Source organism: Thunnus albacares, chromosome 3, assembly GCF_914725855.1.
Source record: "Thunnus albacares chromosome 3, fThuAlb1.1, whole genome shotgun sequence".
Taxonomy (NCBI): domain Eukaryota; kingdom Metazoa; phylum Chordata; class Actinopteri; order Scombriformes; family Scombridae; genus Thunnus; species Thunnus albacares.
In genome coordinates, this window is record NC_058108.1 from 25,851,855 (window position 1) to 25,868,709 (window position 16,855).

Here is a 16,855-nt window from a genome sequence, read left to right on the forward strand (position 1 = left end):
CTCCTCTCTCCAACTCTGTCATGGCTGAATATTTAGCTGATTTTGACAACAATTCAACTCTCGCAAGATTTCAGAACGAGACTTCTAAAGTTTCCCTTTAAGACTTGAAAAATGTCCCTTTACAGTAAATTTTGAACAGATAAAAAACATGCCATTAATTTGTGATTAATATGGACAGACATGCGATTAATCGCAATTAAATATTTTAATCGATTGACAGCCATGAAATTTATAGGAAATGTTCATTACTAAATTCTGTCATTGTCAGATCAGACATTATATCCAAAAACTTGAACATAAGCAGCCAAACACTATTATATTCACAGCTACATTGTCAGAAAATAAAACTCAAAATCAAACAATAAAAAATGCTCATCATTAAGATGATAGTAATAATTTGGTAGCTTTAAATTAAACAATGGTGTTTAGCTCCCAACTGTCAAGTCAAGTCTAAGTTGGAGGTTTCCAGAACACATGAACACACTATAGTACAAGTCAGCTGTGCATAAAGCTAACATCCATATTTTTATGGATGTATATTTTTATGTTAAAAAATTGCAATTGCCTGGTCAGTTACTGTTGGACATTAAAGGAATACTCTTGACATTTTTGGAAATATATATAATTTCATTTTTGTGCATTCAGTGGAGAGATTGGTTTTGTAAATTTCACATTCAGGCACTCAAAATGAAATGTTGTGCACTATTTAGCGAACAGGAAGTGATTTTGGACACAGCCTTAGATGTTATATCTTGTTGGCTAGTAAGGTAGTCACCAATATTTCTTAAGTCACCTGGATGTTCTTCCGTTAGGTAAGAGTGAAAAGCTGGCAGCCTCAAAATGAGTACAGGCTTTTTAAAATACTTTTGGGGTTGTCGGAGGACACCTTCGACAGAGACGGGCTAACTGTTTCCCCCTGCTGCTAGTCTTTGTGCTAAGCTAGGCTAACCACATCTGGACCAATCTGAACACACAGAGATTTAAGTGATATCAATCTAGCTTTCAGTAAGAAGGCTAGCGATCTTATTTCATAGTCATAGTCTGTATTTAGCACAATAAGTTGTACTAGTGATGTCTGTATACATCTATAGTGGCGTCGAATAATTTAAACTGTTGCTAATGGGACAATGTAACAAGATACTCTGGACGCTCTGATTATCTTTCACTGCCATACCAGACAACAACATATAAAAATAGATTTGGTTCAGATCTAACATGAGGAAATATGCAAAAACATGGACAGGAGGCGTAAAGAAGAAACATTAATTTCACTATTTTGCAGCCAGGAGTCTAGCAGCATCAGGAGGACGGGGTCAATACACAGGGCAGACTGACTCAATGTACAACATGAAAGTGCTATATTAGTTTCTGATCTGAAAAATCTGTACAATAGCAGCATCTGCTCCGATTTTACAACCTATTGGCTCACACCAAATAAACATAAACTGTAAATGTTTCAAAAAGAGCAAATATTCTACTTCCTTATATGTATGAGCCAGTTTTTAATTTCATGCTTCAAGTCTAAAAGCCAGTCAGACAAGTGAGTCAATGAGTCAGTCGTGTGTACTTAGAGGAAAAGCAGATACAGCACCTACAGTAGACCAAGTTCCTGTATGTGTTTTCATTTCATCCCCTCCATGTGCATGAAGAACTTCTACCTAAAGTAAGTTACTGTATCCTGACAGGACACAGGTTACAGCAAAACACTTGCAGCTGCCAACTTCTAACTGCCTTTAAAGAACAGTCAAAGCAAAAGGTGAAACACAAGCCTAAAACACAAGCATAGTAACCAAAAACACACAGTTCCTTCCTGCTGGAAGTACTAATAACCAGTAAAGTGTTGTTCCAGAGCTAACATCCTGCTGTCACTTACCTGAGCGCCTGCTCCTCTGCCGACACTCTGATGACTCTGATGCACAGCAGAGACTTTGGTGAGTCTATGTGTGGACATGTGCATGTTTCGGTAGAGGAGATTAAGTGATGTAGCATGGACTGAGGGCTATATTTTGGTTCTGTACTCTGGCTCCAGATCAAAAACACCTAGAGCCACATTTAGACAACCAACCATGAAGCTGCAGCTGCACTGTTTATAGTTGGTCATGACATGTTTTACAGAATCTCAGCTTTAAAAGGACCAAAACACCTGGTTTCAAATCCAAAATATTTCTTTATAGCATGAAATATTTGTGAATCAATAAGCTACAATCAATTAAAAATAGGACTGTGTTGTTGTGGTTTGATCTGATTGACAGTAGCGTCTCCATGGCAACATAAGCAGAGCCAACAACTGTCATCAGATTGTGATTCATGTATTGTTCAATTCAGAAACCTCTCATGTAATGAAATAACCAGTATTGCTCTTGATTGTGGCAGATAAATTTATCTTCACTCATTGTCAGAATTTGATTAATAGGTGATAAATAACCACTTTGTGATTTGTGAACAGCTGTCTGTAGATGCCAGACAAGACTTTTGCTGTAAATATCACTTTCAATCATGAAACTTTAGCTTATGCAGCTAAATTTCTAAATATTGAGTAGAGCTTTTACAACTTTGATATGTAGTTCAAATAGATTTTTAAATATCATCATATCATCATATCTATCATAGCTCTTCAGCTATAAATCATGTCAACTTTATGTTTTTGCTGACCATTTTCGGTACAGTTTTAGATTTTTTTTTCCATTTCTGTACAGTTACGAGGATCCACTCTTGCAACATGAGCAGTGATACTGATTTGAAAAGTCACTTAAATGCACTTTAATACCTCATAGCGATAATGTTTCAGAGTTAATTCAGACTTGATGTTCACTGTGATGGATTACACAAATCAAGCAAGGTTCAAGAGTCTGCTATTTTTATATCATACAGATATAAATAGAAACCAACAGATGCCTGGAAAATATGTCAAATTTTCTGTAGGTTTTGTTATAAAGTGATTTGTAGAAAATGGGAAATGTGCTCGGTTCCGGTCGGTGAGGGTTGATTAGATATGTACAGTATGTAACTTGGTTGTGATTGGCCAGCAAACTCAGTCCCAGAACACACATGCTCTCATGCGCACCCCAAATGACACAGAGAAGGCCGGTAAAAATGGATTTTTTGATGGTCCAGCAGCCCACTGGGATTTGCCCAATGGGTATGCCCAATGGCCAGTACACCACTGCCTGTAAATGGACTGCAAATGGACTGCATTTATATAGCGCCTTTCTAGTCTTCTGACCACTCAAAGCGCTTTACACTACATGTCAACATTCACCCAATCACACACACATTCATACACTGATGGCAGAGGCTGCAATGCAAGGTGCAAACCTGCTCATCAGGACATTCACACTCATACACCAATGACACAGTCTTTGGGAGCAATTTGGGGCTCAGTATCTTGACCGAGGACACTTCAACATGCGGACTGGAGGTGCACATTAATGTTTAGAAATGAAAACAAATATGGCCTATGCTCTGATGTTATCAGTTCGGACAGAGTTGGGAAAAATGCTTTTTAAATAGGCTAGTTGTTCCAACTGACCATTGTACAGAAAGAACTGGTGATTTCAATCAATCAAGTACTCCACCGATTTAGCATTACACCTAACTGTCAGACACTTAACTGTCATGATGGACAGTTATATTCTTTTAATGAAAATCGATGTGCCAGAACCACAGAGATATCGTCTTTTGAATTCCACTAATTCTTCTTCCTCGGCGCCTACGTTACCCACAATGCAACTCAACTCAATTCACTTGACTGTAAAGATTTGGGTGTGTTATGCTAGCAGTGGCTAAAGTAGCCTCGAGCCACTAGCCTCAAGCAGTGATAAGAAGTTTCTAACTCCAAGCCCCCAGACTTTTTTAAATTTTCAAACCTGTAGTCTTCAGACTAAACTGACGTGACTTAAGTGACATCACTTGAGGCAGCTACCTTTACTACATTTTTTCACATAAGCAGTAATACTCCCAAAGACCTATAAACAGACTTTGATGTGTAAAATTGGTTCCCCTTTAAAGGATCTGGATATAACACTCTTGGTTAATGTTTTTGCTTATAATTTACTGCTTTTACTTTATTTGGATAGCTTTAAAAACTCTGACACTTCATTATGTCATGCGACTTGATGCCAGACTCTACAGATAATGCAATTATAAACATCACACGCACCCTGTGATGTTTTTAGTTGCCCTGGTAGCCTACTAGTTAAGGCGCATGCCACGTAACTGTGACGTCTACAGTTAAATTCTGGCAGCGGACCTTTGATACATGTCATACCCCATCTTTCGCTCCTCATTTCATCTCTCTCTACTGTCCTATTTAATAAAAAAATATTTTAGAAAATAATAATAAAATAAAAACATCAAACCCCAAGTGAGGGAGTGGTGATAAAAGGCTGCTGAGTACATCTATACTGTATGTGTGAGTAACTGAGTGAGTTGAAAAGACTGGAGGCTGACACACACATACACACACACACACGCACACAAAACCTCCACTACAGTCATCACGATCAACGTTCAAGGGCCAATCAGAATATGTCTACCCTCGGACAACACAAATAACTTCTCTGGAATCTTAAATCTTTCTTATATGACCAACTTAAAACTATTTCTTACTTCAACCATCAAAAAAGAAGATAAAAAACCTTAAGAGCTGTCACCGACACTTCAGAGGATGAAGACAGAGTCGAGGGGTCAGAAACTCACCTCGTTCTTGTCTTTGGAGCGAGGAGCACTCTTGCCGTTGCTGCCTGTCTCCCTGGCCGGAACCACAGTTATCTGTTGTATTGGCATGCTGCTGTTTCCAGGCAACGCTCCAGTGTTACTCCCACAGCATTCCCAGCACGCCGCGTCTCTGAACCACGTCCCTGCGTGTGATCCGCTGTCCCATCTGTGAGAAAAGGGAACGGAGCTCTGGAATCACTCTCCTTTATCAGCCCAATCCGGATCATCAAGGAGAGCCGAGATGGAACAGGATCGGGTCACCGTGGCAACAGCTAGACAGCTCTGGAGATGGTGGGGTGTGAGGTCGTCATGACGACTAGGAAACTACTGAACAGTGCTCACCACCTCCTCCCCCGCCCCCTCCTCTTCCTCCCCTGGCCTCCTGCTGAGAGAGAGAGAGAGACGAGAGAGGAAGAGTTTCGATGAAGCTGAGCAGTAAACAAGGAGGCGGGCGAAATGTGTGTTGTAGTGACGTGTGTGTTTATGTGTGTGTGTATGTGTGTGTTTCAAAGGGGGGCGGAGCCAGGATTTTGTCGTGCTTACTGGGTAATAAGCATACGGTCCACGAGGATTAGGGCTTAGACTAACCTCAATCTCCTCCTCTGACCAGTGGTGCTGTTAATAAGCTTATACAACTTGTGCACATGGACAGCATGCACGCGCTAACACACACACACACACACACACACACACACACACACACACACACACACACACACACACACACACACGCACACTGTTCAGGGACTCCCGGATGACTAACAATGTGTTGATAGATACTATCAATTCTTGCATGAAAGGCACTTTACTTGTCTGACACACCATGAAGTGAAAAACCTGCACAAGTGTGTGTGTGTGTATGTGTGTGTGTGGTGAAGGTGTAATCCTATTTCAAATTGTCTCAGGTCATGAGGATTATGATTGATATAACTGGAAAATGGGTGACTTCAAGTGATCACTAAAGACCAGCGGCTGACTGAGGTGAAGAGACAAATAACTCAAGTGGAAAATTGAATAAAATTTCTCCAAAAATGTTTTGGTTTACAAAAAGTAATTCATTCCCACTGCAGCTGGAATCTTAAACTGGAAATGTTGGTCATGTTCATTATTATTTTTCTGGATTGCACTCCGCATATCAGTGATCCTTGTTTGGCAGTACATGTTATTAAAATCTTGTTGATTTTTTGGCTTTTTCACTTCAAAGGTGTGGTGTGAAAAGTCAGATTCCAGACCTTTGAATCCTTGTCCACAACTCAGATTTTTCCAGTGATTCATATAAATCTGATGTTGTGCCTGCTGGCGGCTGTTCCCTTGTTTGGAAAAACAACCGAGCCAATCAGAGCTTTGTCAGTAGGAATAAAATTGCAACAGAAAGACCGCCATAAAAATGAACAAGTGTAGATAAGATGGACTCAGCTGTACAGATTTTTGTAAGTCAACATACAGAAATAACAATTTATATTAGCACATTTTCACATTTGTTCAAATAAGGAAAAACTCCCCAAAAAGCTTTATCGGCGAAAAAAAAAAGGAAGAAATCTCAACAAGATCAACAGAGAAGGGATCCTTCTACCAGGATGGACAGACATGCACTAGATGTGTGTGCAGCAACAGCATTGAAAAACAGGATGTCTCAAGATTTACACATCCCCTCTCAAGTCCAAGAAAGAGAAGTCTAAACCTGGTTTTAGTTTTTGACACTTTAAAACTTTGCAGTTTTATATATTTAAAATGTGTCAACATTTATCCTCAGTGTCAAAAAGAGATTTACAAAAATATTCTGTATGATTTTACTATTAGTAGTATTATCATATAAGTTAACTATATTATCCAAAACAATGTATTTGTAGGCTTCAAGACTTCAAGTTTGTCTTTTTACAATGAAAAGATCAAAATAGTAAGTGGCACTTTACTGTAATTAAAGCTACTTTTAATCTTTTCTCTACTTTGATGGACATCTACCTGTGTTTTGGTTGAACTGAATTCACTGTGACCGTCTGTCTCCACTCTGCCTGATTGTTTTTTGCCTCCCTAGACTGAACAGCTTGGTCAATAATGTTGACCTTGTTGACTTTTAAGATCACTGAGCCGTGGACCTTCTCAAATATATACCTCATATATATTTATTTCCTCATATCTTTGCAGGATTTAGATAATGAGCTGTACATTTGCATAAGGAACATTCAAGAACTTCTTTGCAACAGCAGCAGCAGCAGCAGCGGCAGCAGCAGCCCTGTTTTCACCAAAATGAGTTGTGGTCAAATAAGTGTCCCACATATGTATGGCCACCCACATCCTTTTCACACATTCATAAGCACACATACTGTACACTCAGCTTGTTGCAATACCATTAAGTACATTATAAATGGTGAAGTGTGATTGCTCTTATTTTATGATCTCTAATCTTAAAAAATAACTGATTTACTTACATGTATGTGTATACTGAAAATGAGTGTATGTGTGTGTGTGTGTGTGTGTGCGTGTGCATGTGGGGAGTGGGGTGGTTGGCAGACAAAATGATTTGTTCCATTTGAACAGGAAAGCAACCACAACAAAAGTTTCTTGCTAAAAGAAAACCAGAAAACCACTTGAGCTTTATCCTCTACAGTGACTTAGTTTCAGTTTCAGTGCCGCGGCCAACTGCAATCTCATGCACTCCTACCATCTAGAGCACCTGAGAGCACCTCATAAATCCTACAATTAACACATTCATACATTTTACACGGGGGCATTTGAACTGCTAAACACACACAGACACAGACACACATAGAGGCACGGGGCCCATTAATAATTAGGGTTAATATGATCTCGCTTGAACTTGAGAGGGGATGTGTAAGTTAGCTCTTCACAGTTCTTGTTCGCGTGTGTGACAGAGAAAGAGAGAGAGAGAGAGAGAGAGAAAGAGAGAGAGAGAGAGAGAGAGAGAGGTGTGTGTGTGTAGTGTCATAAAGCAGCTGTGTGATGGTCAAAATCTAAATGCTGCTGTTACACACTCTGGGGTAAGTGCTAATCCTAATTTTTTAAATTTTTAGTGTGTGATGGGAGTCACCTTTGTTGGGAAGCAGGTGACAAAATGTTCACTGTCAACACACACAGGCGGGTGTAGATGGCATCTCCATTCACTGAGCTGGAGGTGTTGACGATCATGTTCTCTCTCCTGGTTTTTGCCCTCTTCACACTTACCGGGATGATCAATGAGGGATGTGCACACTCCAATGGTACGACTGCAAACACACACATATACACAAATGTCTGAGACGTTATCCATTTACTCCATTTATAATTTTTTATTTATTTATCACTTTTTATTTATCTCTTATTTAAACAAAATACACAGTATACTTTTCATTTATGATATCTCTGGATTTTCAGGCAGGTTTTTTGCAACACTGTAGTACTACCAGGGTTAGTACCAAATGATTACACTAAAATGGGTGCAAAAATAACAGAAAAATCTTATAATTGTACACTCAGTTTATTAGGTATGAGCTAAAATGAATGCTTCAATAAATTCTGCCTCCATGAAAATTGCAATATCCAATTTTGAAACTGTTTCAGAGAGGTGTCGATTCAACTTTGTGGTCATTTTGGAGGCTCTAGTTTGAATTTAGCACAATATAATTCTACAGCCTCCAAAATATCCAAGATGAATATATATACTGGATATGTTTTGTTTGCTTTGGGTGCAAAAAAGAAACAATCTGAAATATCCAGGAATGTGGAATTAAATCAAAATTTCTTTGACACAAAGTCATGATCATTCTTTTTAAATATTGGCCTAAAATCCATTTTTATAGAACATTGTAGAGGCCCTTTCGTCTTTCTGTGTAACTTAATGATACTTTTCGTTTTCTGTTTTTATCTATCAGTCATGTGTAATATTATCTTTGCTATAATTTAGCTGTTCTACATCCTATCTAGATGTCCACCTTCATAATTTAACTCCTTTGCGTCTAATGTTGCTGTTTATTTCTTTTATTTCCTAATGGCACTCTGTGTCTTGTAAGTGCATTTTATGTATCTTTCATCAGGAGAGCTATTTGTGCTTCTGCCTTGCAATATTAAATTATATTATTGCTATTAGATTGTACATGTGTTTATGTTGGTGTTGCTATATTTTAACTATACACACACTGCATCTGATTCTTACAACTCTTTTTAGAGGTTTTAGAGGTTGATTTTTGGTCTTTGGAATAGTGGTCTGGCAAGATAATCTTAACTCAAAGGTCCATGTGTTAAACCACATTTCATGTTCCTCTTCAGCAAATGGAAATGTCTCATTATGCAGTTAAAAGCTTCAGATTGAGTTGATTACATTGATTTTTAAGACTAATATGATATATATGTATGTACAGTAGCAGTCAAAAGTTTGGACACACTTTGTCATTCAAGGGGATGTTGTGTCTAAACTTTTGACTGCTTCTGTAAAGCCCCTTTCACACATGCATTTCAACCCTGAAGTTCTCCGGACATTACCCGGAGGAGCTGTATGTGTGAATTCAAATGTCCGAATCAGGTAGAGTACAAAGTCTGTGTAATGTCTGATTGAGCCCATGTGTGAATATAGCAGGTCATTTTAGAGAATTCACACGGTCGTGTTGATGATGTTTCTATCATGTGGCTGGCGCTTAAAAGCTTAAAAATGCAGAATTACAACTGCAGCGTACTTTTTGCGTCATGTCCTGCCTCCTGCATGCTCCAACCAGGTGTATCGAAAGCCAAAAGGGGTCACAATTCGTCTCAATTTCCCCAGCGTTTATAAACACCACCGGGCATTTAAAACGTGTGATGATAATGATCTCTAACCTGTGGTTTTCACAGCCAGTGCATCTGAACTGCAATCACCCAATCAGTAAAGAAGAAAGGCAGGCCACACTAACCAAGCATTGATCTCCTTTGCTGTTTGTTTGCGTAGCCTAAAGAAAATCCCAAGAAGGCTACGCACTTAGGTGTTATGTTTATTTATTTATTTTTATTATTATTAATTTATTTATATATATGATTGTATGCTCAAATATATGAAGTAGAGAGTAATTATATCAGCTGTTTAATAGGTAAAGGCTGTTCATTCATGCTTCATGACTGGGATAAGCCAGCTCGCCTGTTGTTACTGTAACAGGACCACTTACTGTATATAATGGTATATATTCCCTTGTAAAACACTATGACCATTTAGATCATGAAATTAAGTTACACATCTTTTCTATTGTAAGGAATCCATCTCGTTTTGATATACCTGTGTAGATATTGATGTTATAGTGTTATTGATATTGTAAAAGGTACACAGTTAATTTATTGTGTGTGTGCGTGTGTGTTGTCCTAGTCATTATAGGTGCAAGAAATGACATTCAGTCACACTGGATGTCAGCAAACAACTATTTGCTATGTAAATATATAGTGGAGTCATGGTGACCTGAGCAGTGAATGAAATCACACTCCCTCTGTGTGTGTTGTAATCTGAGCTTCTCTATTGTTTGTTTTGGTAGCCAGTCCGGCCGTGCGTGCACATTAGTGCATGTGAGTCCTTCAATGTCCTCCACGTCCATTTCCAAGATGGCAGCCGCATAACAAACTTTCTCAAATTACAGTTAAACAGTACACTAAGATATGTTTCTGAAAGCATTTGAGGCGAGAAATAGACGATGCACTAACAGAATCTCGATTCATATTTGAGTTTGATCTGACTTTCGTGAGCTGTCGGTTCAAGGACCACTTTCTTTTTTTTCTCCAAATTTACTGAGTAAATGAAACACAAAATTTTTTGGTTGTGAAAACCACAGGGCGAAGATCATTATCAAAGGCCATCAGGTGTTTATAAACACTGGGGAGACGAATTGTGACCCTTCTGGCTTTCGATACAGGCGCCATCCCTGGCCTACATTAAACAGTATTTCAGTAGGTGAGAAGGCATCTCATACAGACAATCTTGTGTTGTGGGCTACATGTGTGAAAGGGCAACTCCGGAGTTCATATTAGAAAACAGCATTAGTGTATATACACTGAGGGTGTTGTTTTGTTACTATTGAGGTTTCTGTTTTTATTGTTTATTAAATGTTGAGGTTGAGTGTTGTCTAGGTATTTACTGTATTTGTGTCGTGTCTTTGTTTCGAGGTGGAGTTGGGGAGGTAGAGATGCAGGAACTGAATCAAGGGGAGAAATATACTGTTAGCTTCCTGGTGTTATTTAAGTTGTATGATCAAATCCTTATGTATTTAATATGAAATGATAACAAAACACGACTTAATCATTATTTTATATAGAAATTATTTTTTACATCACATTTTTCTTTTTTTTTTTTTTTAAATTTTAACTACAGCTTAAAAACAGCCCCAAAAAGTGCTTATCATGTTGATCAGTAATTTTCTTCTTAACATCTTGTACATGGAGGCAGAGACCCAAAGGAAGTAACAGCTTTTATTGATTCTTCTTCTTAAGAAAATGCACAACCACAGTGTGAGGAGCTGATCGTCTGACTCCAGAAAGGAGGTTCATAACCAAGACTGAAAAACCTCTTCGGACCACATGAGACTTCCTGTTCAGGGCTTTAAGAGGAGCGTGTCAGCCAGAGCCTTGGAAACTGTGTGTGTATATGTGTGTTATCAGTTACCAGAACAAAGTCTAACTGCTGACTGGACATGTGTATGTGTGTGTGTACTTTGTTCTAGGATATACCATTCTTTGTCTCCAGGATGAGGCACAGAGGAGTGGCCTAGATGGTACACTGTAAAAAAAAAAAAAAAAATTAAATAAATAAATTACCACCTGCTTCAACAAACTGTGAGGAGACCGTATCTAACGCCTGCTTTCTTTCCTCTTTGAGAGTGTGTATGTGTGTGAAGACAAGTCCTTTCATTTTGATCTTGAGATCTGAAAATACCTGCTGTGACTCTCCTTCTGGTAAGTCTCTGTTTTAACAAAATCTCGGTTCGACTAGTCTTCTTCTTCTTCTTTCTTTTTTTTTTTTTTTTTTTTTACACATTCCTTGTTGTAGTGCTGTTTGATATTTCTCAACAAGAAATGTGTGTCAAACAAAGGTCAGCTCTGACTGAAATCTGTAGCTCCGGAGAGGTTTTTCAAAATCTAGGTCAACAAAAGGTGTGCGAGAAGAATTTTTGAGTGAGCTCTCGAATTATTCTGCAGGAATGAGACGTCTGAATGAATCACTCTTGTCAGGGATCACAGGGTGAAGCTTGTGTGAATGAACAGATCTCCGGCAGCAAGAAAAATGTGTGAATCACAGGCCATCTGTGTTTGTCCATTATGATTCCATCAGCCTCTCAAAGATTATATAAAACTACATGGTGCAACATAAATGATACCTTTAAATGTATTATTTCAAACAGACGTGAAAATGAGTAGAAGGATCGTAGTGTAGCTCCTGACCTTCTTTTGCTGCAGTTCTGCATATTTTCATCGGATTTGCTCATGAAAAATTTACGCAGAAAGCAAAAATTTGGTTAAAGTTGACAGCCAGAGTATTTAGGTTAAAGTTAAGTTTGGGCTTTAGAGGAAAGATCTGATCATAAAACTGAAAACTGCTGAAAATGAAAAATTTATTCACTAAAGAAAACTTCTCTGAGTTCGCTGAAAGTTCCCAAAACTTCAATATCTTTACTTTCTTCTTTGATTTTCCTCACTGACTGCTTTATTCATGTGAGTCCTGCCTCCTGTTTCACCCAGTCACCAATATTATGGCAGTATAGTACTTTTTTTGAACTTTGTAATACATAAATGCAGCAGCTAATACTACTGTGTATGACTTTTACAGGGGGCTGAACGTGTACACTCTCACCTACAGATAGCTATATTAAAAGTCATGTGAACTGGACAGATTATTCAAACGTTTCAGGCTGAAAGTAAACTTGAGATACAAGATTCTGCAATGCAATGTGCTACAGTATAAAGCTCAGTCCAGACCAGGAAAAAAACTCAATAGATACAAATAATACTCAACAGATACAAACCAGACTTTTAAAATGAGAGCACTGTACGTAGTCTGAGGAGAGTGACTCATTATACAGTTTACCATCAGCTGACAGACGTCATGGTAACACAGTTAGAAGGCCCTCTGGTGGAAGCAGCTCAAACTGCACCTTGTACTACTTTTTCTGTATGCGATGCATAAACACTACTGTAGCTTCTGAGCTGGAAAATACACTTTATTGTAGTGTATTGATCATGTGCATTCAACTTTGCTCTAAACTGTGGCTTCATGATGGACTGCAGATGAGCCCACTCCTAATTTCATCCATATGATGCATGTATAGCAACACTTTAGGGCTGCAACTAATCATTATTTTCATTATCGTAACTTATGGAAGCCCTGAGAGGCAAATGAGAAAAAAAACATTCTGGTGATCCATTTCCTAAGTCTGACCTAAATTGTTTTCTCTCCTGTGTTTATGACTTAAAAACAGGTGAAAAAAAGGTTTTGCCAGGATAATCTTTCTAAATTCCTTAATTTTTTTTCATCTATGAAAAATGAAAGCCCTATGATCTCTATCCCACTGTATATGAATACAATCAAATAGATATCCAATCTGCATTCTTGAAAAGACTGCATAAGCTACTCGGGTTACCCTGATTGGCTGATCAGTCAGTTGTCAGTAACTGTGAAGGATATGTAATATGTAATGTATATGTACAGGATACCAGCTTGTTAGTCCACAAACAAGTAATGAATGTAGTTTGCTACAATTTAGTTAATTTTAGTGTTTCAAAAACATCCACAGCTACTGCGACAATTTATCCATCACCTGCTAGCACGGATTAGCCAATGTTAATCTCCCATAGCAACAGATCACACTAGTCCCATGAATTTGTTTACAGTGAAAAGTTTCATGTATTTGGATACTAACTTGACAACTCTTTCAATGTACAGAGGGTCATGCCACCTAAACATACTGAGAGTTGGCTGTGCTCAGAGCGGGTGCACTAATACATCTATAACAAATCAAATGATACATCTGAAGCTGAAAAAAACACGACACTCCTGACATTAACATTCAACAATAAGCTTTTTTCTGACTGAATTAACATCATTATACTTAGTCTTTGAGGACTGGACATTTTATATTATTTACAATGAAATGGTCTAAGCAAAGAAGCACATTTTCAGTGTCTCAGTCTGAAAGAATCAAATAGCATCTTTATTGGTAGCATAAGACGACCTTCTTCTGTGTGAATTGGTTGTTAGAAAGCCTCATTTACAGAAGTATCAGCCTTCTGGTAGACAGTTGTAGCAAGTCTCCAGTGGTGTTGCAGCAAACACATGCAAATTAGTTTTGTGGCAAAGTTCTGTTAGCATTTTGGCTAACACTTGTAGCAATGTACGCTAAACAGTGTTGCATCTGTGGTTTCAATTGTTTGCTGACAGTTTGCAACACAACTGTGTTTGTGGTATTTTTTTCTTCCATTTCTCTGGCAAACACTTGTTTCAACATTCAGGTTAACAAAAAACAAATACAATGCCGCACACATGCTTGATATTGTACTTGCCATGGGTGCTATTAATTCTGGAGCAGTCAATAGATAATGTATTTGGGATATGTTAATCTTCTCTAAAATCAGCTATGAGGATGCTGGTAACCAGAGACCTTGTGGCAGAAACCAATGGGTGGTGCACGCGTAAAAACCGAACTGAGTGGAAACATTTCTCTATCAAAGAAATGTCTTTGTTGCAAAATTTATTTACATACCGACGACAGGGGTCTTTTAGTCTTTAGTTTAGTGCCTGACTGACATTACCAACATGGAACCGACTTGTCATTAAACAGACTTTGGTTTAATTATGTAATATCCTGTCTATAAGAGATTGCATACAGTTAAATTAGTCAGGGTGTGTAAATGTCTGATTATGTCCCCCAAAAATATAGATACAACTGGAAACTTGTCATGTCCTCATCTGATCAAGTTCAGGTACTTGGCCAACAATGAAGCCTTCAGGTGTGCTTGGACCCTTGAGACTGTATTTTATCAAGAGAAAGAAAGATTAATTTAAATGAAACGACTCTACTCCGATATGCAATAATCTTAAATATTATAGCAAACAAAGGGAAGGGGAAAATCCTCTACTTAAAGTGAGAAGCATAGTTATTATGTATTGAGAGGGTGAGCTAAAATTGGGTGTTTTTAATGCACTGCATGTTGTACAATCATTACTGTGTTTCACCTAGAAGTCAGGCGGTAACAACACTGCTCCAGTATGCTTGGATAGCTTGGGTCATACTTTATAACACTTTACCTACCTTTCACCTGTTTTCACAGATGAAGAAAAAGTAACTTAGAAAATACTGTATATACTGTGGTACTGTATATATAATTAAAAATTTAAGTACAAATAAGACTTTTTACACAAATCACAAGCTGCTGTTGTAAACCTATTTTGGATTGCATTTGTCTCTGTAGATTTTAAGGATCAACAAATATTACGTCACATTAAGACAAAGAAGATTAAAAAATGTCAATTTGCTTATGCTGGAACCTCATGTGCACATTTTGGCAATATGCAATGAGCTTATTAAATGTCTGTAAGACACGTGTGTGAAAAAAGATCTTTACTCTTTTTAAGACATAAATCTGGGAGATGATACAGGTGATACATATAAAATATATTCACATGGTATAAAGTCACCCTAGTTATTAAAAACATACCAGTGTACGTCCAAGCATGAGTGAACTGAAGCCTACTGTTGCAGATGTGAGCATCTAACAGACTATGTTGGGTGTGATGTTTAAATTTAGCAAAACAAATACCACTTTTAAACATATAAGATGTCACATCTGCATAAAAATGTATCACACACTAAAGTTGTCCTACAGTATCTCTTGGAGGCTGGCGTGAAATACAACATAAGGATGAAGTGAAATGGAAGAGTGGAAAGTAGAAGATGAGGATGAGATTTCCTATTTGGTCAGTTTCTGTGTCATGATTATGTTCTGCAGTCTTTGTGTGAGGATGTCTGATAACATAATTGCCTGCTTTGTGTCGTGTAGCTGTGTAGATGGAACTGCCGTTTTCTGGCTTCGAGTTGACCTTCATCATTGTTGCCTTCGTCATCTTCTCCCTCTTCAGCTTGGCCTCAGTCTGTATCCAACCAAACGAAGACCAGCCAGGTACAAAACTCTCCCTTGCTGTCAGACACACACACACACACACAGACAAATGTCAACTTTTTAACGCTGCATATATGTTGTGATCTCTTTCAGAGAAAGGCGTCTATGAAGCAAAGAAGTCACGCACATTTTACAGGAAGCAGAGAGTGATCACCAAGCAAGCTGGACAGAAGCCAATAAGTAAAAGATAGAAATCTCTCATTTGATACTGTGAAGTTCACACAAATGAAACGACTAAAAATAAAATGAAAACTTTACTTCCCATTTAGTTAGTTTTTAATTAGAGAAATCATTAAGACAAAAGGTGTTGAGACAAAATCCATAACTCTGAATTTTATCAATAAAATCAAGGCAACAATAAACTCACTGCCCCATGAATGAGACAGACTGAGTTTAATGATGTTCATGATGTTATGTATTAATAAATACACAGTTATTTCATTTATTGTTGTGTTGCCTGAATTTGTTTTATAAAGTGCGTAATGTCATTTGGTTTTGGGCCGATCAGTAAATGAAAAAGTTTGTTAAAAAAGGAGGTAAAAAACTCAAAATTTATCAAATTTTCAAATTGTATATGTATACATACAAGCATGCAAATCCTGCCTCCGTTGCTGGTCCTAGATCTGACCTTTACCATCTACAAAATAAACAGTTTGATTGTTGGATCACGTTAGGGTGTTTGTCAGAAAGGAATTAGATCAAAAAAGTATGATTCTCTATCCACTTAATGTTTTTGCTAAAACAACAGCCATTTGGAAAATGATTATATGTTGCATGAACAGATTGGCTTTCTAATCTGGTCTACATGACCCCCTGATGCTTTAAAATGTTTTCTATAATCAAACCAAGTGGGTAGTTCCAGGTCCGAAAAGTGAAGTCAATGCGAAAGTGCCTTAAACCTGCATTCTCTCTAATAGCCATCAGGGGGCGACTCCACTGGCTCCAAAAAGAAGTCAGATTGTATGGAAGTCTATGAGAAAATGACTCCACTTCTCACTTGATTTATTACCTCAGTAAACACTTT

General features: G+C 37.9%; 1 protein-coding gene and 2 long non-coding RNA genes across 6 annotated transcripts in view; 2 read left to right on the plus strand and 1 right to left on the minus strand.

Annotated features, from left to right (window-relative positions):
* The window catches only part of march1 (membrane-associated ring finger (C3HC4) 1), a 22,554-nt gene extending 14,700 nt beyond the window's left edge, over positions 1-7,854 (minus strand). For 2 of the 4 annotated variants that reach the window (XM_044347261.1, XM_044347258.1), the window contains exons 1-2: positions 7,766-7,854; positions 4,699-5,101 (exon numbers count right to left, since the gene is read on the minus strand). In XM_044347261.1, the coding sequence (XP_044203196.1) occupies positions 4,699-4,785 (87 nt within the window). In that variant the 5' untranslated portion in view covers positions 4,786-5,101; positions 7,766-7,854. Of the gene's footprint in view, positions 1-1,873; positions 2,217-4,698; positions 5,102-7,765 lie in introns of those variants that run through there. The other 2 variants (XM_044347259.1, XM_044347260.1) reach the window with 2 other exon arrangements.
* Positions 1,852-11,434, plus strand: LOC122979647. The gene is made up of 3 exons (XR_006402897.1): positions 1,852-1,931; positions 7,749-7,934; positions 11,152-11,434. It is a non-coding gene; the product is annotated as an uncharacterized LOC122979647 (long non-coding RNA).
* A 9-nt stretch (positions 11,435-11,443) lies between these two features.
* Positions 11,444-16,274, plus strand: LOC122979648. Its single transcript, XR_006402898.1, has 3 exons — positions 11,444-11,613; positions 15,712-15,831; positions 15,925-16,274. It is a non-coding gene; the product is annotated as an uncharacterized LOC122979648 (long non-coding RNA).
* The last annotated feature ends 581 nt before the right edge of the window (positions 16,275-16,855 follow it).